This window comes from Choristoneura fumiferana, chromosome 3 (genome assembly GCF_025370935.1).
Source record: "Choristoneura fumiferana chromosome 3, NRCan_CFum_1, whole genome shotgun sequence".
In the NCBI taxonomy this organism is placed as follows: Eukaryota; Metazoa; Arthropoda; class Insecta; order Lepidoptera; family Tortricidae; genus Choristoneura; species Choristoneura fumiferana.
This window is the reverse complement of record NC_133474.1, coordinates 9924178-9950605: the sequence shown is the minus strand read 5'-3', so window position 1 is coordinate 9950605 and position 26428 is coordinate 9924178. Positions and strand designations below refer to the sequence as shown.

General features: G+C 36.0%; 1 protein-coding gene across 6 annotated transcripts in view; it reads left to right on the top strand.

Moving 5' to 3' along the window:
- The window catches only part of LOC141426538 (glycerophosphocholine phosphodiesterase GPCPD1), a 30975-nt gene extending 5318 nt beyond the window's left edge, over positions 1–25657 (top strand). For 2 of the 6 annotated variants that reach the window (XM_074085529.1, XM_074085528.1), the window contains exons 7-8: positions 8838–8984; positions 9164–17046. In XM_074085529.1, coding sequence (XP_073941630.1) covers positions 8838–8984; positions 9164–9535 — 519 coding nt within the window. In that variant the 3' untranslated portion in view covers positions 9536–17046. Of the gene's footprint in view, positions 1–8837; positions 8985–9163; positions 17047–24051 lie in introns of those variants that run through there. The other 4 variants (XR_012451247.1, XR_012451246.1, XM_074085531.1 and 1 more) reach the window with 4 other exon arrangements.
- The last annotated feature ends 771 nt before the right edge of the window (positions 25658–26428 follow it).

Below are 26428 nucleotides of genomic sequence, written 5' to 3'. Positions count from 1 at the left end.
TCAATGTCCTATGTTACAAACGCTAATAGCTTCAGACAAGTGAGACAAAATAATTCAACAACAAACAACAGAATAATATTTATTTGCTGAAAGTAGAATCTTCTTTGGAGACTGTGGTCGTTCCTGGTAGCGAACCTTGGATTGTATAGTCCTGTTTTGGCTATTTATACAAACTATTTTAATGGTAAAAGACTTTACCAAATATTTATCTTTTATAACTTAACTATGCAAGTCATTTTGACTAAGACTAAGGTAGATGCAAGTCAGTGGCTGACCGGTACCAGGTGATCCGGAAGTTACTTATTGGTCAATATGATGAACCATTGAAGTTACATCTACGTCCCATTATACTAAACGTACTAGACGGTTACTTTCTCGGACACAACGCAGGTTCCTTATTCTAGACCTTTAGCGATCACTTTGCCAAATTTATGACTTCAACAAGGTAAATCAACTTGAATTAGGTTTAGGTCATTTGTAGTCTGAGGACCCATAATAAGGTAATAATAAAATTAATTCAGTATATAGGCATCAGTATAGGCTTAGGTGTAGGCTTAGGCAAAGTCTAAGAACTTAGTCACCAAAGTCGGCCGTCTAGACAGAGCAACGATGAGGTGCGGTGCGGGGGAGAGCTGCGTGGCCACGCGGGCGCCCCATCCACTCCGACGTTCAGTGCGCGATGGTACTGGCTGCGAAGGGTGTCGTAATTTGTCGTGAATAAAATTTAATAATTGTTCCGACACAGGAGTGGCCAGTTAATTAGAAATGCGTTGTACATGTGAAGTATACGGCTGTATGTCAGAATGTATGTTCGTTTGTATGTTAGAATGAGAATCAGCTATATTATTAAATTCAATATCAGAATATTAAAATCATCAAACAATAAATGCCGCAAATATTTGTCGGTTCAGCATCTTTAAAAAATAAATATAAACTGGAGATTTAACTTGCGTACTCCCGACGCAAGAAGAGGGGTGTTATAAGTTTGACCGCTAATGTGTGTCTGTTTGTCTGTGGCACCGTAGCTCTTAAACGGATGGACCGATTTGTATGCGATTTTTTTTAATTGAAAGCAGGTTTTCTAGCGATAGTTTTTAGATATGTTTTATCAAAATCTTGAGATATATTGAACTTTGAAGTGACAAATTCGGGGTTTTCCAACTTTTTGTTGGTTAGATTATATTCAGTCACTTCAACAAGTCGCGAAGAAGTTAAGTATATTAAATCGCAAAGGTAATATTTTATTATAACTGACTAGATTTACTAGGCACTAATGAATGCAGGTACATAATATACCCACATTAATTTATACATACCTTATTAGTCTGAGGAACGTACTTGCATATTACTTTTTTGTGACAACCCTGATACGTTTCCAGTGTCTAGCCGATTGTCGCATTTCGCGCTGAGACAAAGAACTTTGTCCACTGTACATTTTCTTACACTGTGGCTTAGGTAAGGTTAAAAGTAGGTTAAAAACGGGGGGGGGGGGGGGGTCGGTACAGTACAAACGGTGCAAGTTAAACAAAAGCTTGTAATAATAATGCGTAAAGAGCGCGCTGATGTACTAATAAGTAATTCATGAGTTCATAACCGACCAGCGAGAGGTCAATGTCTGATCGTCTGCGTATCGAACAATGCGACTGTGTCACAAAGAATCGAGTCGCAGTATATTGCTCTCTGCGTGTATACCTACTGTAACTGTACGTCTTAATTTGATCGGCGTTTGTCTTGCATTATCTACAGATCACCACTATAATATAAACCACCGCTATAAAAATGTTAAATCACAGACGTTGAATAAGTATAGAATTAAAGAATAGCGCTAAAATAGCTAAATTCAGAATGATGATGCAGAAGATTGCCGAGAGCTTTTGATAAAATTGTATCTAAGTTACTGTTATACAAAGTCAGGATGAAGTATTCCTTAATCGTTTACTTATTCTAAGACGCTACACTCTTGACAGTGATCGTGGTGTAGGTTGAGGATCAGTAGTGAACCTTCCTGTCAACTTTGTTGGAAACATAGTGTGGTGGTTTGATGGTTTCCCCTGGCCCTCCACACCGCAGTGCTGGAGTCTGACCCTATACTACGAAGTGCAAAATTCGAACTTCGTATCTTGCCGTCCCGCTTATGATTATATTATTTAATACGAGAGTGAGAGAGACGTTACGATACGAACTTCGATTTTCGAATTTTGTGGTTTCCTGAGACCTCAAAATCGGACGTCCCCTTTTTTATAAATAATTGAAAAGAGTTGAGCATTACAAATTCAATTCCGCTTAGTTACTGAGTAATCAATTTTTGAAAATGGATACTTTTTTCATACGGTAAATCGAAAAGTTGTTTTTATTAGAAAAAGGTACGCGCTAGAAATTTATTTTTTTATAGATATTTAGAGGAATTCAAACTATAAATTTTAAACTCATTTTCAAATTTCTAGTGTGTATTTACGACAAAATGAAATAATTTCCTTTTTTTTTAATTTATTTTTTTCGCCGAAAGTACAAGGTTTGCGCATTTACTTTTCCATGGGAAATATAGCTTAGAGCAAAAGCGTGAAATTTTTTTTTATAACAAAACATTGAACCGACTACAAAAAACCATGAAAATAATTTTCTACCAGTCTGAAGTCGGCCGGTGCCTCAGCACGAGCCAGCAGGAGTGGATGACCTATAGACAATAGTCATCGACCTCACCTGGGCACTTTATAGACGGAGAGCGGACTGCAAAATTTCGTACCTACTTGATTGATACCGCGATGAAATGCACAATGGTTTCCCATAAAACTGATGCTGAGTCCGAATTTGATAGTCTGCCGCGGCGGAACTTGCCGGGAGTACAAAAAAAATAGTCACTTCCGGTGCGAATAAAGGGACGTTATTTAACCCATCTGATACTGAAATAATAGTCATGGCATCAGTTAGGAATTTACTAGAGTACAGTAAAACGAAATATGTCAGTATTTTTTTTTGCCGGAAGTGCTTGGTAGACGCTCTCAAAGGTGACCACCAGGACCCCTAAATATACCCATCTGATACCAGCATGAAACCAATTCCAGTCGGTCGGTATGAACCCTCATTTCCGGAATATATAAGTCTGCCAATGCTGTTTCTGCCGAAACACCTTCACATACGACATTATGTGAGCAACCTCTACTCCGCTCAATATAGACATTTCAATTTCCATAAATTCCGACAAAGCCGAATTTTGGTGAAGACCTTGGGTACACCATTAGGAATAAAGTGTCAAAAGTCCCCATTGATCCCATGTGTGCAAAAAGTTATTCGGGGTCAAAGTTTAAAATTTGAGGTTATTTGTTTTTTTTTCCGAAAACGGTAAGTTTTATCAAAAAGTAGCCGAGGCAAAAATTATAGATCTAAAAATTATCTACAAAAATGGTCGTTATACTTTTTTTTCTAAGAATTACCATTCGCGAAATATCACGATTCTAAAAGTTGAAGCAGTCAAGATCTACATAATAGCACATTTATGCCACGTATACCTATAGGGTGACTGGATAATCGACCTATTCCTTGAAAGGGGTATTCTAGAGCTTACCTATTTGTAATGTTTTTGGTCAGTAAACCTGGGATCGAAATGAACCCTCATTTCCGGAATATATAAGTCTGCCAAGGCTTTTTCTGCCGAAACACCTTGACATGCGAGATTATGTGCTTACTATTTCTGGTGTACAATAAAAAGTCATTGTATTGTATTTTAAGTATGTTTGGTTGTGTTGAATGAAACACCCTAATTGATTGTATAGAAGTAGAAGAAATTTATTTACAGAATAATTGTATATATAAAAAATAAACAAAGCGCAACTAGTGCGAGGTTCGCGGAGGATAAAAAAAACCGGCCAAGAGCGTGTCGGACACGCCCAAAATAGGGTTTCGTAGCTATTACGAAAAAAATAAGTAATATTTTTCTAAGGATTTCGTATTTTATGCGGAATCTTCCAAGTTTAGGTATATTTTATACCTTAGGCTGCTATTTACTCTTAAACTACTAATAATTCTCAAGCAAACTTAGCCGTTATAGTTTTCCTTGAAAGTTTGATATACTTAATACCATTCTGATTTTTTTCAAAATGTTCCACCCAGGTTTAGGTTTTAGAGGGGGGGGGGGGACGCTCGACTGAAAATTTGCACTTTAAAATTGAATATTTTGCAAACAAATCACTGAATCAAATGATTTTAAAAGACCTATCCAACGATACCCCACACTACAAGGTTGGATAAAAAAAAACCCACTTCCTACCATTTTGTCGGCATAGTTTACATACATATTCGTGCAAAGTTACAGCTTTCTAGCATTGATAGTCCCTGAGCAAAGCCGCGGACGGACGGACAGACAGACAGACAGACATTTCGAAACTATAAGGGTTCCGTTTTTGCCATTTTGGCTCCGGAACCCTAAAAAGGGCCGTCGGATCGCCGCGCTCTCGCTAAATGAGCGAGAGGATGCGTGAGCTACGCAACGCTCGGCTCCCACGATTTCGATAAAATTTGGTATGTAGGGGTTTTCGGGGATGTCAATTTTTTTTTCACGCTTTTTAGTGTAAACAATCTAAGATACAATAGTTTAATATGAACTTTTTACGAAATATTGCTTTTTCCGATGCAGAGACGTTCATTATTGAGGAGTCCTGGTGCTTTGCTTAGCAACTGTGTCAAAGTAATTAAAATTCAAACCGTGAAATACTTGTTATTAAGTAGTAACTCCGATGCTCAACTGTGGTCTTCATCATCACTTCACCAAATGATGATTTCAAGAGCAAATGCACGAGTTACTACTAAATATATCCAATTTACTATAGGTGTCCCTACAACATTTGATGTTACTTCGATTTCCTTAAGATCCAATCATCAGATCCTGATTTGGTGCTTATGGGACCTAATTGAAGACATTCCTAGACGAACGGAAAAAAAAAATTTCAAATTGGTTTATAAATGGCGGAGTTCTGAGGTAACAAACATTAAAAAAAAACAACCGAACTGTTAACCTCCTCCTTTTTTGAAGTCGGTTAATAAACTACACGTACAAAAAAAAACGGATGCGCATCTCATGGAATCTTGTTGTAAAATGCATTTAAAAGTAATACCGGAAATTAACGACCAAGGGTTATCGCCAGCCAACCGACCCCCAAAATTTTACCGGTATGTAACTTCAAAATAAGTTTAATTAATTTTTTAACTGTTATCGTGACGTGACTTCGTTTTTTTACCCGACTGCAGAAGGAGGGTAAAATTTGTCGGGTGTTTGTAATGAATGTATGTCTGTTTTCTTTGTGACGCCCTGTCAGCTTAAACGGCTTAACGGATTTTGAAGTGCGAGGTGTCATTAGATTTGTCTTGTTCTCTGAAGTATCATAGGCTGCATTTTACTGTACTTAGTAGTGCTGCAACTTTTACGCTTTTTACTTGCAATGTACTTTGATCTGAATTAACGTCACTGTTGACATGAACTTTATTAAATACGAGAGATTTTTTCAAAGTAGTGACGATATGTAACTGTTTGTTCGGGTGGAATTTTGCAAGTTAAATTTGACCCACTTCCCGGTATCCGATTGAGTTGAAATTTGGTATACTTATTCAAGTCTAGTGACAATACAATAATCTGGCAGAGAAATTTTGGTGGTATGAACAGGTTCGTCTGCACAATAGGGAACTCTTCAATGTTTAATGGTTGGTACCGACTTGATACTTTAATCTAAATAAATTTAAGTCTGATGAATACAAGTACAGTCAACAAAAGTACAGTCAGTAAAAAAGCTTGTAAGTATTAAAAATGAAATTTTTAACAATATTTTTCTTTATTTCTATGGTACAGGATCAAATCCTAGTTTGGAAATAGATATACCTATTTTTCTTCAATGCATAGGCATAGCATAGGCTTTTATTTATGCACTATTTATAAGCTATTAACTATTTATAATAATTTGTTTTTTTTGTGCTCTGAAGTAAATAATTTGATTCGTTACTGCGACCAATATAAACTGACAATCACTAAGAAAGTGGGTCAGATTTCAAAAAACTTATGGAACCTAAATCAGAGTACGGAACCCTCTCCAGGCGAGTTCGACTCGCACTTGTTCGTTTTTTTTTTAATAAAACACATACCGGTAAATAAAAACGAAATTATGTGACAACCTTGATTAAAATCAAAAAATATTTGTATCTCCTGAATTCCATGAGATTCGCATCCGGTTTTTTTAGTACGTGTAGTTTATGTTTTGAGCTATATTTCTCATTGAAACAGAAATGCGCAAACTTTGTAATTTCGGAGAAAATAATATTAAAATAAACGAAATTATTTAATTTTGTCGTAAATACTCACTTTAGAAAGTTGGAAATGAGTTTAAAATCTATAATTTGAATTCCTCTAAATACCTATAAAAGAAATGAATTTCTAGCGCGTAACTTTTTCCAAATAAAACATATTGTTCAATTTACCGTTTTAAAAAGTATCCATTTTCAAAAATGAATTACTCAGTAACTAAGCGGAATTGAAACTTGGGAGTTATAGTCTTGCATCTGTAATGCTTAACTCTTTCCAATTATTTAAAAAAAGGTGACGTCAGATTTTGAGGTCCCAGGAAATAGAATAGAATAGAATAGAAAAACTTTATTGTATAATCTGTGTATGTACAAAGATGGTGAAAATTTTTTAGTGTCTCAACAGTTACCCTTCCGGGCATACAATGTTTTATACTTCGTAAAGTCGAATCCACAATTTACTAAGTAGCATAAAATTCTTTTAAATTAGAAAAAGCCTTTTCTATTAGCCATTTTTATATTATACTTTTTATATCATTGGGAAGATTATTAAATACATGAATAGCTGATATTAAAGCACTTTTTTTAAACATTGAGTTGTTGATCTTGGGAAGTTTAAGATCATATTTATATTGAGATCGAACATTAAACTTAGGTACATGATCTCTTTGGAAAGAATTCTGGCTGATTTCCAACAAATAAACATAATTCTAGGATGTATATGCATGTCAGAGTTAGGAAGTGTTTTTCCCGAAAGACGTTTCGAAGAGACTCTTCGGTACGCATGCGATATACAGTCCTTAGACATCTTTTCTGTAATATAAACGCTGTGCGCTGCTGCCTACTCTCACAATCAGGTCCCTTAGTCGCCTATTACGATATCCACGGGAAGAGATAGGCACGGCATGGGCTGGCATGTTGTTTATACAGGAAATAAATTAATTCATTATTTTATGAAGCTAATAACGAATCAATAAGAGATAAAAACAAATATCACAATAAAATGATTAGCAACACATTTTACGATTCATTACGTTACATAGATAAATGAGATAAATGCGAAAGTAACTGTGTGTTTACATCAATCTATCTGTCTGTTACCTCTTCATGCACCTGCTGAACCGATGTATTAGATGAAAATCTGTATGGAGATTTTTTAAACCCTGGGAAGGGCATAGGATGTTTTTATTCCGGAAAACTAAACTACATAGTTCCCGATAAACTAATTCCTCGCGGGCGTAATCGTGGGCAACATCTAGTATTAAACATAGAGGTGAAGACCAAAAAGTAGCAAAACTTAACGCAGGTAATTAAAATTACTATAATTTTTTCCATTGTGATACGAAAATGGGGAATGGATGAAAATTTAAGAAACGCTTGAAACTTTTTATATCGATAGGAATAATCTTTCTAATCAACAGAAAAAGTATCAGATTTTTAAGTAGCATCAATTAATTTAAAAAAATGAAAGAGTTTTCTTTACCACAAATTATGACAGTCCGGGCGGTTACGGGTTGTTCCATAGTATAGAATAAAAACATTAAAAAAAGAATTTATGTGTCTTTGACTCTATCGTTTTCACATGTTCTCTCTCTTTACCGGCTCGGATAATACCGACATGGAAATACCGATCCTGTTTTTCATTACACACCCATAGAAGCTCATGTCAGTTTCTATGGGCGTGTGTACCTACATGAAAAACTCATTTCATTTTTTTATTTTTTTAAATGAATTGATGCTACCTAAAAATTTGTATTTTTTTCTGTTATTTAGAAAGGTTATTCCTATTGAAATAAAGAGTTTCTAAATTTTTCAGACATTACTATCCATGCAAATGTATGATTAAGTAATTTTCGTGTCGCAATGGAAAAAGTTTTAAGTAATTCTAACTACTTACCTACCTGCGTTAAGGGGAGAAACTTTTTGGTCTTCACCTATAGTTGAATAACGGTCACGTTATAGTTGAGAGTAGCCACCGGGCTAGGTAAGGAAGCCTTGAAATTGCTGACCGTGCTTAGGTAGGCCAATTAACTATTTTACCGACATTGGGCGTCTCCTGCATTACCAAAATTGTCTCTGGCATTACCAAAAAATCGTACTTCCAACAAGATATTTCACTGTTTAATAGGTTGAACTTACGTAGGATGGCATGTATTCATGTACACCATCTATTAAATTACAGAAAAAAACATGTCTACCTACTTACAAAAATCTGCAATTGTTTGAAAAATGTCGCGAACAGATCAGTGTGGGTAAAAAAGTTGATTGGCCCAGGTACGTAAATAAACGCGAGCCCGGGGGCCGTGATCTACAGCGCGTGACACGTTACCTACGACTCACGCCAAGATCTAGATCTAGAAGGCCCATGACCCTTGATCAAATGTTTACTTGTTACTAGCTTTTACTATCTCTAAATTCTCATGGGGATTCTCAAAAATTAGATAGTGATCTTTATTTTCGTTGTATGAAGAAAATCCGAGATTTTTTTTATGACTATACAGCGGTAGAGAAGTTTCGTTTGTATGTATCATTTATGATTTTCAAATGATTTTCAGGTGAAACTGGCTACAGACGTCGGTCTAATCATATTTTGTTGGGGTGATGACAACAACGACAAAGCCACCATCCAGAAACTCAAAGACTTGGGTCTCCATGCCGTAATATACGACAAGCTCGATCAGTACATCACCAAAGAAGTTAAGGTAAATGTTTGCATACATATCATCATTCAGCCTTTTTTTATATCATGCACATTTGTTACTCGCGCCCTTGCATGCGCTTTAATTCAGTTCTACAGTTCATATCACATTATTACACCATGCTCTTAAAAAAATAAGGTTTTTATTTAAATGTGCTTTATTATATTTGACCGGCACAACAGGAAAGTGTTTTCCTGATGGAGGCGCGCGAGTCACAGCGCGATATAATGCGCCTGGCCGCCGAAGAGGATGCGCCGACGCCTGCGAGCGCGGCGTCCGAGCCCGTCTCCCACCAGTCTTTGCCGCGGCCCTACCTTGATCTAGCCGTAAGGCACAAAGTCGAAGCTCGCTCCACAGTCACCTCCTTAGAATCACTTGCCTCCTCCATCGACCTAACTGAAGACAAAAATTTAAAAAGAAACAGAGATGTCATCTCCAACCTGGACAAGGAATCCCAAGTCAAAGAACAGCGCAACAGTTTCCGGGGCATGTTCCCCTCGGGTGACAATAAAGCGGCCAGTACCAAAAAGACCCGTAAAAATGATAACGAATGAATTTATTTTGAGGCTCGAGCAAATATTATACTATAATACTTTGTGTATTGTTTGCTCAATTATTTGTTAAGTCATTTTGATTTTATGATTTTATACAGTTGGGACAGATAAAGAGTTCTAGTTTTCTAGCTGCCACATGAAAAGTGCATTCATTTTATTATGTATATCCCATATACCCCATACATAGTTACAGTCGAGGACATAAATAGTTATACAGCTATCGATTTAAATATATGTAAACACCAACCTAATGGTTAGTGGCATAGAGGTGTATAGATATTTTTGACCCTTGCCTTGGTAACACAGTCCAGGGCATAAATATCTGTACAGCCATCGAGTGAAATATATGTAATCACCAACCTTATGTGCAGTGGTATAAAGGTTGATAGATATTTTGACGCCTTGGTAACTCACATATATTTATGACCTTTATTGTACCTACAGATTAATATAAATAAATGCAACTCAAGAACACACACATACACACATACATACATGTAGGTAGTAAAAAGTTGAAATATCAAGAAAATTTAAAACTAGGACTCTTAAAATCACAGAACAATAAAAAAGATTTTTATTGTTCTGTGCTTCAATCTGTTTAACCCTATATATCTATAGTTACCTACCTACCTAAATTTACTATTCTTGAAGTACCTTCTGCAATGCGCATAATAATGCATGACTTTGGTAAATCTGACTACTAGGAGCCTGTAAATTAAAAAAGAGATCCTTTTATGGGACAAGTTCGTCTTTCTACAAGGTGTTAATTAAATAACTGAAAACCAGAAAGTCGCCCAGAATCGAGAGTAGAATCGATTACACTGTTTTAAATTAGGTTGTGTTTGTGTTTTTAAATCCCTTTTTTTATTATGCCGTCTAAAAATTACGACTTCAACAGTGTCATACCTACTTCCTGGCGTTGGCATGGTGTCGCATGGAATTCAAACTCACATCAAAAAATGTACAAAATTGTACGCTTAAAAAAATATTACTACCCGTAGTTACGAGAAAACAGTGATCAATTTGGAAGGATACTTCCTGGCGGGCGCTATCTATTTCATTATATAGCAGTCGTGTTTTCAAATTTCTTGTGAATCAGAAAAAATGTACGAAAAATGTACTAAATTGTACGCTAATTAAAAAAGAGAGTAGTACTACACGTAGAAAAAAAATTGAACAGAATAAGAAATTTGAACAGTCGACTGCTACATAGTGGAATAGATAGCGCCCGCCAGAAAGTATCCTTCCTGACTTTAAAGCGCAACTGACAAAATACAAATCATGAGTGTAAAATAGAAATGAAGTAGGATTACTGACTTAGCAAAACACACCAATATCTTTCAAAATAATGAAAATATTCAAAAATAAATTCATTAATGAAAAATAAATTTAAAATGAAAAAAAATTTTTGGAGTGTGAGGTTTTCAGTTATTTAATTAACATCTTGTATATCTATTTCTCAATACAATCTGTTAATTTTATGTGTTTTATGTACGGCCAGATGCTGAAAAAATTTACCAACCCGTGTGGTTACCACTATTACAGGGTTTTTATGCATGGATACATACATACATTAATGCCGACATAGTCTTCCCGTAGTCCTCCTTCTTGGCATTCGATGTGTCTTTCTTATGTCCGTTATGTATTAGTATTAGGTATTCAGGGTAAGGAAAGGACGGCCTTAGCCATAGCGATGCTCCAGGCGGATATATCTTCACCAAGAAATTAGTTACGGTGATGTGGAACATTAATACCATAACTAGTATCTAATGAATGACATACTCGTTATGGTATTATCCAAGCAGGGAAACATTAGTCTAATATCTCCTGCTTGGATTGTCGCGCGGGCCATGGCCATGGGCGGTCGCCCTACTGGTTACTCCAAAACCGCCCTTGATGCTGGGAAACATACTTACAATTAAAAATTACAAAGTCTTACTGAGAGTTAGATATTATATATTATTCAGTAAGTTCTTTTTTATTTATACAAATTAAGGCACTACCAGTACCCATGCAAACACGATATTCTGATAACTCCCATTGAAATTGGTATAAATAATTTGTATAGTAACACTGTTAGAAATAAGTTACCTAGTATTACTGATAGTGTCAATCTCGAACATCAGGCTCTATACCACGAAGTGCAAAACTAGAACTTCGTATTTTGCCGTCCTGCTGACGCTTATGTCATTTCATACGCAAGTGAAAGGGACGGTGCGATACGAACTTCAATTTGCGAGTTTCGTAGTAGCCTCTCTGATCATGAACGGATTTATTTTGTTTCTTTTTTTTTAGTTTATGTTACATTGTGAAATTTAAACGTCCATACTTTTAATAACATAGCGTTATGCTAGGTTTTCATGGGCTTAGTACAATTCTGCTTGTCATTAGTGTTTAGTTTATAACAAGGGGTTTATCTAGTGTTACATTGGTGTAAGACAATGGTAATAGTATTTAGTCTTCGGTTATCAATCATTACTTACACCAGAGACGAGTATCAGTAAATTTTTAGTTTGAGTTTTACTTATCGCTTGGTGAACAGCACCGACTTTTATTTAGTTGCGCTTGCAGTTGCACACCACTAAGCATTAGTTGCTATGCTCGTGTAAACCTAGCATTATTGCCCTACTGTATTTAGATTTTGTAATTTTAGGTAAAATTATTAAAAATCGTCAAATTATGTTTTCCTACCTGTTACCTAATTTCATCCCAAGTCGATGAGCTATTTTTGCATGATAGAGTAATAATCATCCAAACTTTAACATTTGTAGGATTGCAATTACTGACGACATAATTGTATGTTTTCATTGTTAATTATTGCCTACTACCGCCTACTGGCAAATTCCAAGAGCTGTAGTAATTTACAGTCATTCAGTACAAATGGAAAATCGTTGACTTAAATTGACTATATTGAATTCGGTCAATTTTTCGTTGTAAATTAAGCTCGAATTGTATTTTGCCTTTTATAAATTTGCAACAAAATTAAATACTTACCCTATAATTTAATGTATTTAGTCTAAAGACCAAAACCTTATATGTGCCTATGCTCAAAACGAATTATTTCGGGTGGAACATATTTTCAAATAGTCTAGGTACATAAACACAAATCGTCACTACTTTAAAAAAACTCGTATCTGAAAATGTATAATTTTTCTGAGTGCACTTGATGACCATTATGTCAAGGTTCAATTTTGCTGATGTATTTATTTGAGATACGAGATTTTTTCAAAGTAGTGACGAAATACAGATGGTAAGTATTTATTTTCTACGACCTGTATCCAAATTGTCAATTTTACCATGGGACAAGATTCTATTTTTATATGTATATTAAGGATGGACAGTTTTCCTTGTAGATTTACAAGGGACGGCTAAAAAGTTCTATACTTACTCTAATTTTTTAGTCCGTAGTATTCTGACAACTGTCATAATTTGGCGTTTCAGGAGTAAGGAACCTTTTTCTCTGGACTTATTATTGGCAGACTGACCTATCATTTAATCAAACTTGTTGTCAGGCCGTTGTTGGCCGACTTACTATTATCAAAAAGGCAGAAAGCTGCCATAAAAAAAAACTCATTACAATAATTACGATGAGAGGTGTAGGTACTAGGTACGTAAGTCAACAATATGGTCACGAAAGAAAGAAGTACAGAAGGATAAAAAGGGCTTTGTAATGTTGAAATAAAGCTCGGTATTTTATAATAATTCCATTTTTCAGCGAGTATGGAAAATTTAATGTTTAAGGTAATAGATCAAATAGAGAACAGTACTTCTAAGTTGAACACTTTACAAGTCAACTTTATTAAGGCACTAGAAATAAATAACAAAAAATATATATATATATAAAAGATTTACACAACTTATGTTTATAAGGTATGTAAATCTTTTATTTATTACCATCAGAATCATCATCATCATCTGTATAAAAATAGCTGTCACTGTCATCACTTTCCCTCACAAATTTATCGCAAACACTATCTAATAATGGTCAAGGTTGCATAATTTGTCTTCTTCTTTTATTGTATGTGATATACAACCTTGCCATTCTTTCGCAGTAATTTTATTTACTCCTTGGAGTAACAATTCTTTTACTTCAGCCATTTTAAAAGTTTTATTATTTCTGGCTACATGGCCTTTTACCTGAGCCCAAATTAACTCAATCGAGTTCAGCTCACAGTGGTATGGGGGTAAGCGAAGTACAGTGATGCCTTTTTCTAACACCATCTCATCCACGAAACATTTATTAAATTTACTTTTTTCTTGTCTCACAATTTCCAGCTTTAAAAATCGATCTTTTTCCGGAAGAATCGCCATCCCTAGTTACCATGGCGTAATTTTTTTTTATACTTTGATGAAAAAAAGACAGTTGACAGCTTAAGTTTCCGTTCTGCTACGAATGTGTTTTGTGGTGTTTTGTATATTTTATTTTCTAAGATTTTTTAATAATGGAATTACGTTTTACGACATAAATGGCATGTTGATTAAATTTAAAAATATAAAATTAGTCCGAAGGTTTCTAACATACGACAATCGTCAAAGTGATACCGATAATGACATATTTTTCCTTTTTAAATATTAAATACAAAAGTAGTCACGGTAATTGCATAGTTTCATTTGATATTGAAAATCCGACGAATCAGGAATCCGACGAAACAGGATTACGACGAATCAGGAACAATTCAAAAATATATATTATTTATTATGTCTAAATTGTGCAGTTTAACATTAAACCAAGTATATTTTAACAAACAATATACAAAAATGATTGTAAATCATTACATTTATTTTTCTTCGCATTTCTCACCACATAAGTATCTGAGGAACGTTTTTTCCACTGGTAATACCAAGAAACGTCAGAATTCTACGGATTAAAAAATTAGAGTTTATGCCTAAGGTAGAAAAAAAATATCCAGTTTTTTTTTTACTTTTTTTATTTTTCAATAAAATCTCCCTTTAATTCAATGCATTTATTACATTTTTTAAATAATGCTTTGTAGACCGTTAAAAAAATATATATTTTGGCTGTCGAAATGTTCCTGTACAGCCGCCTTCATTTCTTCATCACTGCCAAATCGCTTTCCCCTTAAATCTTTCTTCAAATTGCTGAATAGAAAATAATCGCTAGGGGCCAGATCTGGACTGTAGGGTGGATGATCAATTTCCTCGAAGCCAGTTTTATACAGAGCAAGCTTGGCAACACTAGCGGTGTGAACGGGGGCGTTGTCTTGCAAAAACAAAATGACTGGTCAGTTTGCCCCGTCGTTTCTCGACTATGGCTTGTCGCACCTTTCTTAATAGCTCTGCATAATAAACTGCATTTACTGTAAAGCCTTTTGCCAAATAGTCTATTAAAAGAAGGCCTTCGCAATCCAAAACACGGTGGCCATTAGCTTAGACGCCGATCTTTAAACCTTGAATTTCTTCGGTGGCCTTTCACCCTTTTCGGTCCACTGCATAGATTCAGACTTTGTCTCTGGATCATACTGTCTGATCCATGTTGCATCAACAGTTACTATACGGGAACAAACTTCATCTAAACCATCTCACACAATTCTAAAAATGCATGACAAGGTTGAACACGACGTTCTTTACCGAAAGCTGTGAGCATTTTCGGCACCCAACGCGCACTAACTTTTTCATATGCAAATGATGCAAAATCTCTACAAAACTTTAATTACTAATACCTAAGGCTTCAGCTATTTGCCAAACCTTAATTCTCCGATCCTCTAACATTAACGTTTTCCTTGACTTTTTCAGTATTTTCTTCAGTCACAACCGATATTGGCCGCCCTGAGCGAGGATCGTCTTCGATCGACTCCCGTCCAAGTTTAAAAAGTCGACTCCATTTTTAACAGTGGCATGAGAAGGGCCTGATGCGCCGTAAATACTAGCCATTACTTCAAAAATACTTTTCTGCGATTTGTCACTTTTCGTGAGAACCTAATGACTGCACGGAGCTCAATTTTCGTGATATACGTTGATAATTCCATTATGTGTGAATAATCAACGTACCTATATCACGAAAATTGAGCACCTCTATCGTCGGATATCTCGAGATGTAGGTAATAAAAGAAAGACTTTTTTTCTTTTAATTATTTACTTTTTAAATGGTATTTTTAGTAATTTATTGAATCAGGCGTTACTTTGCGGAGGTCCATATCAATGAACTAAAATAATTTCCTTGCTCACCCGCGACCTTACGATAGCTAAGCTTATGCAAAATATGCGTGTTCATGCAGTTGCTCCACCTCCACACTGTAAGAACACACACAAATCACACAAACCCATCTATCACCACCACCACCACCACACTACACTGACGCGTTTCGAACTCAACCAGAGCTCATCTTCAGAGTGACACAACCGTACACCATGCTACCAGTTGTTAGACTAACGAACCACAACCACCGTTTTAACTTGTCACTGTAACTCCCCAAGTACCCACATACGTTTTATGAAACAAAACAGAACTACCCACAAATTATTAATACATTTTTTAACCGTCCTTCAAAACTACCTTAATTTTTATTTATTTACTGCTCAAGCTGCTGTTATTGTGGCAAGGGGTTTCGTCTCGATGTTTTAGAATGCATGGAGATAATTAGATACAACAGTATGGGGTCTATTATTAATGAGCAGGTAAATTTAGTTTCATCTCCCTTGCTACGGCTTGGATCTAATTTCAGCAATGGTAGTTAATAAAACATGCCTTGACAGTAAATAAATAAAAATCAAGGTAGTTTTGAAGGACGGTTAAAAAATGTATTAATAATTTGTGGGTAGTTTTGTTTTGTTTCATAAAACGTATGTGGGTACTTGGGGAGTTACAGTGACAAGTTAAAACGGTGGTTGTGGTTCGTTAGTCTAACAACTGGTAGCATGGTGTACGGTTGTGTCACTCTGAAGATGAGCTCTGGTTGAGTTCGAAACGCGTCAGTGTAGTGTGGTGGTGGTGGTGGTGATAGATGGGTTTGTGTGATTTGTGTGTGTTCTTACAGTGTGGAGGTGGAGCAACTGCATGAACACGCATATTTTGCATAAGCTTAGCTATCGTAAGGTCGCGGGTGAGCAAGGAAATTATTTTAGTTCATTGGTATTTTTAGTGGCCAGTAGGTAGGTACCTACCGCTAATGCCATATGCAACTTCAAAGTACCTTAGGCTTAGAACTTTACAGCCGCCCCGCGTAAAAATTGTAATTTTTCTGATTGGACGTATAATTTCGAGTTGTCGATTTTCCTTTTATACTCAATGACAATAAATCGCTATAGATATGTTTTGTGATAAATGTACAGGTAATTACTTGCATTCCCATAAATAAGTTCTAACAACAAAGTACCTTTCACGTATGCGTGTCTGTGATATAACCTATCTACCCATGTTTAGCAACAAAATGGATAGAAATTGTTACAGTATAAGTAGTTAATTGAATGAATGTTTGCTGAAATGACTTATTTTTGTTATAGAAATTTTCATTGTACATTATACATTAATAAATATAGTTACTTTATCCATACGATCTTCATTTTATTTAATTTCTTTCAAATTGGTATTGACAACCTATAAAATAGCGAAACAATTATTATGACCAGATGGCCAAGTGGTTAAAGAACCTAACTACGAAGCTTGAGGTCCCGGGTTCGATTCCCGGCCGGGGCAGATATTTGTATGAATAATACGAATGTTTGTTCTCGGGTCTTGGATGTTTAATATGTATTTAAGTATGTATTTATCTATATTATTGTGTTTATCCGTTGCCTAGCTAGTATCCATAGTACAAGCATTGCTTAGTTTGGGACTAGGTCAATTGGTGTAGTGTCTCATGATATTTATTTATTTACTAGCTTTTGCCCGCGACATCGTCCGCGTGGAACAGTAACTTTGGGATGTATTTAATTTATTTAGGATACCTATTCTGCCAATAATACTACATAGAAACTTCTACGGTTTACTGAAAACCTACCTATTTTAATACATTGCTATAAATATAAACAATTTTTTTTCTTCTTCCGTCCATGTTCTTTGGTAAAACAGTAAAACATAAATATTTTGCGTGTAGCCACATTTTAGCAAAACGACGTGTATTCTACCCTGCCAACACAAAAGGACTAATCCTTCATAGTGAACTCTTGACGTCTTACGTCCTTTATTGTAAGTTAGGAGGGTAGGATTATAATTAAGACGGCATTTTTACAAAGCATAGCTACACATATTTCCGATAAATATAATTACTTATAGTAAATTTGTTTGGAAATCCTTAAGTACTTTCAACCCCATATTTTCAAGTAAATAGGTCGAAATTTGAAAAGCGCCGGAACAAATGTTTTTTAGGGTTCCGTACCTCAAAAGGAAAAAATGGAACCCTTATAGGATTACTTTGCTGTCCATCCGTACTCCGTCCGTCTGTCTGTCAAGACCAAAGGTCAAGACCCTTTATCTTGCAAATGCGCGGAGTATAGGTATCGAGTTGAAATTAAAACCATAGATAGACTCAGGTCAATAGTACCCCCCCCCCTTTGTACCCTTTGTGGCCTTTGTACTTAACACTTTTACTTAACCTTTTTGTTTTTCCTTTTTGTACAATAAAGAGTATAAACAAACAAACAATAGTCTCAAAAGCTATAAAAAAATCAAGGCAATCAAAAGCTACAGTCATTAAAAAGGTGTTTCCATACAAATCGCCTTAACAGAAAAAGTTAAAATCCTAGAAACTTTGCATAAAAGTAGCTCTTATAAGAGCTACTTTTATGCAAAATTCCAAGCGCAATAAATAAGAAAAATCTGTGTCTATGACAATAAGCCATCTAAAGTGACGCCACATTGTGTAGGTACATTTTGCTTATGAGCTTAGAAGGCTCTGCTAATACTGCATCATCCGCTCTGCTAACATCCCCTCGCAGGTAAAATTTTCAAAAATACTTGAACAAATATGTATTTATTTCTTATAAGTGCCCAAATGCCAAGTTTCATAAAGAACCATCGATTTGTCTTCTACACAATGATGATCTTCCATATAAAGTTTCATCCCCTATTTCACCTCCTCACAGGAAGAATTTTTAAAAACGCGGACAAATACTATTTATCTCTTATCACGTGCCGAAATGGCAAGTTTAATAAAGATTCATCGATTTATCTTCGATAATGACGACCTTCGATATGAACTTTCATCCCCTATTTCATCCCTTCAGATCGAAGTCGAATTTTCAAAAAGCTCAAACAAATATCGACTTATTTCTTATTAAGATGATGCTAAGTCTCATGGTTTTATCTTCGACAGCGACGAACTTCCACCATATAAATTATTATCCCCTATTTCAACCCCTTAAAGCCTCTTTTTCGCGATAAAACTAGCCTATGTTCTTTCCCAAAAGGTCTATTCTATATCTGAACCAAATTTCATCAAAATCGGTTCAGCGGTTTAAGCGTTAAAGCGTAACAGACAGACACAGTTAATTTCGCATTTATAATATTATATATATATAATAATTTATATATACATATATAATAATTGTCTCTAAGACCGTGGTTTATTTTTTTGTGCAGCATTAAGACTAAATAACAATTTATGATCCACAAACCTCCGACACACACTACACACTGTACACACACTTCACAAAAGCCCTAATAAATTAGTATGATAAGTATAACACTATTTATTTACAAGGTCCAAATTTAAAATCAGGTTAAGATTAATTATTCACTAATTCATAATAAGTACGCGCCGTCGGCCGAATTACCACGTTCAGCCAGTTTTTAGGGTTCCGGATCCAAATAGGCAAAAACAGAACCCTTATAGCTTAGATGAATGATTGGTCTCGCGCGCTCGCTCGACTAGATATCGCCGGCGTACTTCTCAAATGCGGCAACAAATAGTACGCCGAATTCGGCGTACCCGAGCCCGAGGCGAGTCAGTCGCCTTGCAAACTGTGCGTAAGGTGCATGTACCGAATTTTTGTTAAATTTTGGTCATAAACCGAGGTGAAATGCCAGTTTTCGCAGTGAAACAGTTTAAAAATAATACTACAAGAAATAAGAAGGACACTGGGATCACATACCATCAGTAAATATCGTATAATTTCGAAATTACAAAATAAAATAACATGAACCCTAAACGCCATTCTGTGTTGCCGCGTACACAAGAATCAAATTCCCTGTGGTTGAGATTTTAATAAATTGAATTTTATTGTTATCATCATTAAATGATGATAAATTTTAATAACTTATTTTATTTAAGTATCTAACGTAATTATTATATACATAACCTAGTTCTATATTATTTAATGTTTATCTTTGTGATATATACACTGAAGGTGTATAAATTGTTACCCGACACTATTTAAGTGAATGTGTCTTAAAATTAAAAATGTTTTTCGTCTTCCCAGTCAAAAAGCCCGATCAGCTGATTTACTTAGGTATTACGGGAAACGAAAAAAATTTTTTTTCGTATTTCTACCCATTTTCCTGAAATGTTAATTTTTTACCTGACTGCCCGAAGGAGGGTTATGTTTTTCAAGCGTATGTATGTAAGTATGTATGTATGTATGCATGTACCCATGTATGTAGGTATATTTTGTAAACAATTTTTTTTTTTAGTCTTAATTAAACTGTACATTATATTAGGTTTAACTATAGGTGCAACGTGTTATCTTAAGTACGCAAAACTTATTAGTTGGGTGACTCAGTCCATGAATTTTTAGTAATAGTTTGTAAATATTGAATGTCCTTAAATATATATAATAATATTTTTTAATTAAAAGTGAGGCCTGATCATTGATATACCTACATCATACCTACCATTTTTTTAAAGAAGGAAAACCTACGACTAACCTATACACAAACATATTAATACATTCACTCTTAATTACTTCTTAATTTCTAAGTATTTCCCAAGATATATTTTGTAACCAGTAACTTAATAGACCACAGAATAATTTATTTTCCCAATAATTCGGGTAACAGTGGAGCAGCTGGCAACACAATTCGTCACGCACACTAGCATCCTTGCAAATTGTCTTACACCGTTCTTACGCACACTACAATATTGAGTTGCCGCATTCACGAACGTTTTGTTTTTAGTTAGCGCGGTATCTAGTCAAGCGAGCGCGCGAGACCAATCATTCATCTAAGCCTTATAGTTTCGCCATGTCTGTCTGTCCGTCCGTCCGCGGCTTTGCTCAGGGACTGTCAATGCTAGAAAGCTGTAATTATGCACGGATATTCGAGGTGCGGTCCAAAAGTTTCCGGCCTAACAAAGAAAAGAAGTACACATATTTACAATTTATTTTTTATTTTTCGATATAGTCTCCCTCTATTTCAATGCGCTTTTCAGATCTCTTAATAGGCATTTCTATCCCCTTAAAAAATAATCAGAACTTTGTCCTTAAAATGGGCGTAAACCGCACGAGTCACTTCATCATCTGAAGAAAATCTTCTCCCCTTAAGTCTGCCTTAAGTTTCGAGAACAAATAATAGTCACTCGGGGCCAGGTCGGGACTATAAGGTGGGTGGCGAATTTCCTCGAAGCCACATTTTGCTACAGCAGCTTTCGCAATTGAAGCAGTGTGAACGGGTGCATTGTCGTGGAGAAGCCGAACACCTCTGCTAAGTTTTCCACGATGTTTCTGCTTGATCGCCTGTCGTAACTGCTCAATAAGGGTGGCGTAGTGGCTTCCATTTACCGTGGTATTCCTTTACTTTATGTTAATCAGTAGTATTCAGTGATAATCTCAGAATATCGTAGCCATTATCTTTTTGGTGGATTGTGTTACCTTGGCCTTCCTAGGCGGCTTTTCACCAGGACGACGCCACTCCATCGATTCTCTTTTGGAGAGAGGATTATAGTACAAAACCATGGTTTCATCTGCCGTAACAATTGACTCCAAATAACTCTCTCCGTGCCGTCTATATGCGTCTAAAACTTCTTGAGAGCACGCTTTTCGCTCACTTCGCTGCAAGCTCGAAAGAAGTTTGGGCACCCACCTCGCACTAACTTTATTCATGTGAAGATGTTCATGAAGAATCCTAAAAACTGAACGTTTCGAAAGCCCTGTCCTTGCCGCTATTTCTTTAGTCTTCGTCTTCAGTCATCGATCACTCAGAACTTCCTCTTCCACTAATTTGACGCAGTCCACGGTGAGTGCTTCCACTGGCCGGCCGGAGCGAGGTTGGTCGTCAATGGACTCCCGCCCTAAACAAAACTGCTTGTTCCATTCTTTAATGGTGGAAAATGACGGAGAGGTATCTCCATACACAGCATCTAGCCTTTTTTTTATATCGTTCGGGCTGACCCCTTCCTCTGTCAGGAACTTGATCACGGAACGATATTCCAACTCAAACATTTCGAAAACTTTCAGACTACCTCTAAACGCCGTCAAATCAAAACCACAACCAATAGAAACCTGCAAACTATACACAAACAAGCAGAATAAATGACAATCACAATGTCATTTTTTATTTTTATTTTTAAACCGCCAAAATTCTTCAGCCAGAAACTTTTGGACCGCACTAGTAACTATGTAAACTATGCCGACAAAATGGTACAATAAAAAACAAAAAAAAAATTTTTTTAGGGTACCTCCCAATCCCATAGACGTAAAGTGGGGGTGATTTTTTTTCTCATCCAACCCTATAGTGTGGGGTTACGTTGAATAGGTCTTTTAAAACCATTAGGGGTTTGCAGACGGTTTTTCGATTCATTGATTTTTTTTGCGAAATATTCAACTGAGGTCAAATTTTCATTAAAATAGAGCTCCCCCCTCTAAAATCTAAACCAGTGGGTGGAAAAATTTGAAAAAATTCAGGATGGTAGTAAGTATATAAAATTTTCTAGGAAAACTATAACGGCTAAGTTTGCTTGAGAATTATAAGTAGATTTACTCTTAAATAGCATCCTAAGGTATAAAATATACCTAAACTTGGAAGATTCCGTATAAAATACGAAATCCTTAGAAAAATAATATTTAATTATTTCGTAATGGCTACGGAACCCTATTTTGGGCGTGTCCGACACGCTCTTGGCCGGTTTTTTAATCGTGCTGTCGACGGCGGGCGCCGTGGCGCATGGCAAGTCTAAAGCGCTATTCAGCCTCCGACAGGGCGAAAGCCAGAGGATGAGAATTTAAAATTGTTCTTTATGCAAAATACTTGCCGCGGACATACAGACCCGGCGGAACTATAAGTTTGACCACTATGTGTGTATGTCTGTCTGCGGCATTATGGCTCCCAAACGAATGGACCACTTTCGATGAGGTATTTTAATGTATAAACGTAACGGTTATTTACTTAGTTTAATTTAAATCGGTTCAGCTGTTATTGAGATATACAGCGTGTATTTTTGATACGACCTCAAACTTTAAGGGTAGTTAGTGAAGGTATTAGTAACTTTGAAATGATAATGGCGAAGGTTTTCAACTTTTAGTCGGTTAGGTTGCTACCTTTTACTAAAAAATTTGATGGTGCAGTAAAAGCGTGGACCCATAACCTATAGAGAAGTTCACTATAGAGAACTAAATAGTTGAGATTCGCAACAGAACTATTGCTTTATAATAGTTACAGTTAAGTTGAAGGTAGGTAGGTACACGACAAATATTGATGTTCTAAAGATTACCTTTGCCGGGGTAAACCATCTAAACCCTTATAATATTTTAAGAAACGCGACATCTTGAGTTTTGGTACAGGGAGAGGGCGTATATATGTCGGGGATCTCGAAAACGGTTCCAACGATTTCGATGATATAAATTTCAGCAGGGGCGTCTTTACCTATAGTGCAGGGTGTGAGTTGCACACGGGCGCAGTGGTCTTAGGGGCGCCGGCCGCGGCACTTTGTACCTATTCCATTTTGACCGCGCTTTTCCTAGATGGCGCTAAAGTAATAATTGCACACGGGCGCTACATGGGCTAAAGACGCCGCTGAATTTCAGTCTAAAGATCAATTCGGCAAAAGAAAATCTCGTAATTGCTGTAAATGTTATGCGTGTTACTTAATGCCGATACATGCCAACCTACATGACAAACTTTATATTATAAAATTAGGTTACACTAAACTTACTTTGCTACGTTACGTACCTATGCTCTTGCACCGCAGATGGCGCCACAAGTAGTTAGTTAAATCAATTTCATAAATCAAATCATTAACGGTAGCTAAGTTAGCTAACCTACCTATTAATTTTCCAGCTTGCTGCTTGAACCACCAAATCCTTTCTTTGTTGCTTTAGTCGAGAAGTACCTACCCACCTCTCTAGACGACAATCGTTAACTTACAGACATAACATGCTTTTGCAGTTTAAATGGGCGACTCTCGTAGGGTAATATAACCCAACGAGTATTTGCTGTTTTCTCTTTCATAAAGTATCCGCATGCCGTTTTTCACATGCTTAAAAGCTTAATTTGCTATAATTGCAATATTGAGTAGATACCTATGATATTCTCTTCTTTAGAAACATTGTATGGTATAAGTATATTAAGTACTATAGAATTCTAAAGATCTCAAAATGTATGTTTTTCGTTATATGTCTGTACAAAGGATTCAGCCGTTTCGTCGAAGTTCAGATGAAGCCTTATTTTAAAATTTTCTATTATCACAAGCAGTTTAGGCCTTTAGTTTATCACACGTACTATGAAGTAGTTAGCGTCAAGTAAGTATATCAGAAAATCTGAGTCAACATGGTGGTGTTAAAAGATCTGAACGAGACGTCAATTTTTTTCTGGTTTTGATAACGTTGAGTACCGTTGCCTCATACTTATTGTGGGTTTTTAGACGTGAATCCATACTAATATTATAAATGCTAAAGTGTGTGTGGTTGTATGTTTGTCCGTCTTTCACGTCAAAACGGAGCGACGGATCGACGTGATTTTGGCATAGAGATAATTAGTTTATGTGCCAAAGAAGTGACATAGGCTACTTTTTATCCCGGAAAAATGCACCGTTCCCGAGGGAACAGCACGCGATAACTGAATTCCACGCGGACTAAGTCGCGGGCAAAAGCTAGTATCAGATATATAGGCACGTATAGGTATTATCTATAGATAATATATAATAGTACCGACTGCAGCATAATTTTGCTGCATGCAATGTAACCTTCTTTTTTGAAATTGAGTGTTAACCTGTTTTTGCTTATACGTTTTGGTCGTTTAGTTGCGGTTCACTTCTTGAATTTTTTTTAAAAGGTTTGAATTGGTATCCTGGAAACGTGGAACAAAGGACGCGAAAATTTGGTTTGTCAAATGTGTTTTCCCGTGGATGATTTTTGGCAATAGTGCCTTGGAATAATATTTTGGTTTAATATTCCTGGGATTTATTTTGTGAGACACATATAATGGTGTTCTGATGTGTTAATTGTTATAACCTGGCGAATTAATTGTTTCTCCAACTGCTGCGAGCTTGTGGCTCGTAGTCGCCTCCCTTTTATTAAAAGCCGGATCTGTTTTTGCCAGTTTCGGGTAAGTTTTTTGTTTTGTTGTGAATTTAGGTTTTGATAGGGCTCATGGTTTGAAGAAATTCTTAGTCTCTTTTATCTTTTCAGCTCCCACCTTACGGTGTGGATTTTTTGAGGACAACGTACTGCACTCCGCACACGATTGTGGGCATAATTTGTCGTCGCTTTGGTGTCGGGATTGTGGCCTGCATCCAGTGACAGGGGAACCGCTCCTCACCAACAACAAAAACCACGTGAAGATTGTCACAAACTTTGGGAATTTCTTACCAAAAACTTTATATTTTTTGGCTTATAACGGCGAACTATTTTAAAATTTCACTACTATCGCATTTTTTAAAAGTATTCTATGTTTTTCTAACTTGTCGCTTCAGTTTCATATCGTAGTCTCAGGCAAACGCGTGCGGAACTCTTTTCTACTGTTAATAGAATTTTATGCGCATAAGATCCTACTCAACTTGGTGTTACGCTCTGTATAGTATCGCGAATTATTTTGTAATTGAAAACCTACTTGGCATAGTTTATTTGCCCATTCCATATATTTTATACCACATTTTTCAAAATTCTAAAAGCCCACGTAGGCCTCCATGATTTCGGTAATCTTTTGGCAAAACAATATGACGACCCTTTAATACTACTCTGTTACTTCATCGGCTGAATTTATTACATTAAATCTTTATTAATCATATCTCAAAATTATACGTTTCATTTATAGTGCATTGCACATAAGTGTTGTGTTGTGGGGCTTGCCCGAGGTTCATTGAATTTTGGGTAAGCTTCGCTACACTACTCACTAAGACCTATATGTAAATTATATACCACCTATAGCTAATAGAATGTAAGTCAGCTGTAATAATCAAATTCCCAAGGTAGGTAAGTAGAAGTATCAAAATACTTGATTCAAAAATCAAGCTCACTGTCAATCCACGAATTAGTGATAAATAGTGATAGTTATTGCAATAGTCTGAACCCGAGTCTGCTGAGTATTGTATTTTAGCTGAATAAACTTTAGGTACAATTTAACAATAGCATTTTATATAACTGTTTCATAAAGAGGAGTAGACAGCGTGAGGCGAAGGAGAAGAGATACCTTGGATCTTGGTTGGAAGGCACTTGGTTCCGTATTTTGATACAAAGAGAAAGTTTTTTATTACATTAGGTACTTATATTATATGTAATGATTGTATACAAAACTTTTTCTTTGTATATACATACATTATTAATTAAACATACTGAACCAATATCTTCTTCAACAAATTTTCTCTTATTTTTGCTATAAGTACTTAAGTTTGTTTAAGTAGGTAGGTAAGTTCACAGGCTAGCCTGTTTATAAACGAATTTCAACCAATCGGGACGCAACAGGGATCTAGTGTCACATCCTAAAAAGAGCGACTTCGTTATTTTGTTTGTGAAATTATAATGCGTGGATTGAAGCACGTAGCACGTAGTGACGTACGTAGAAAAATA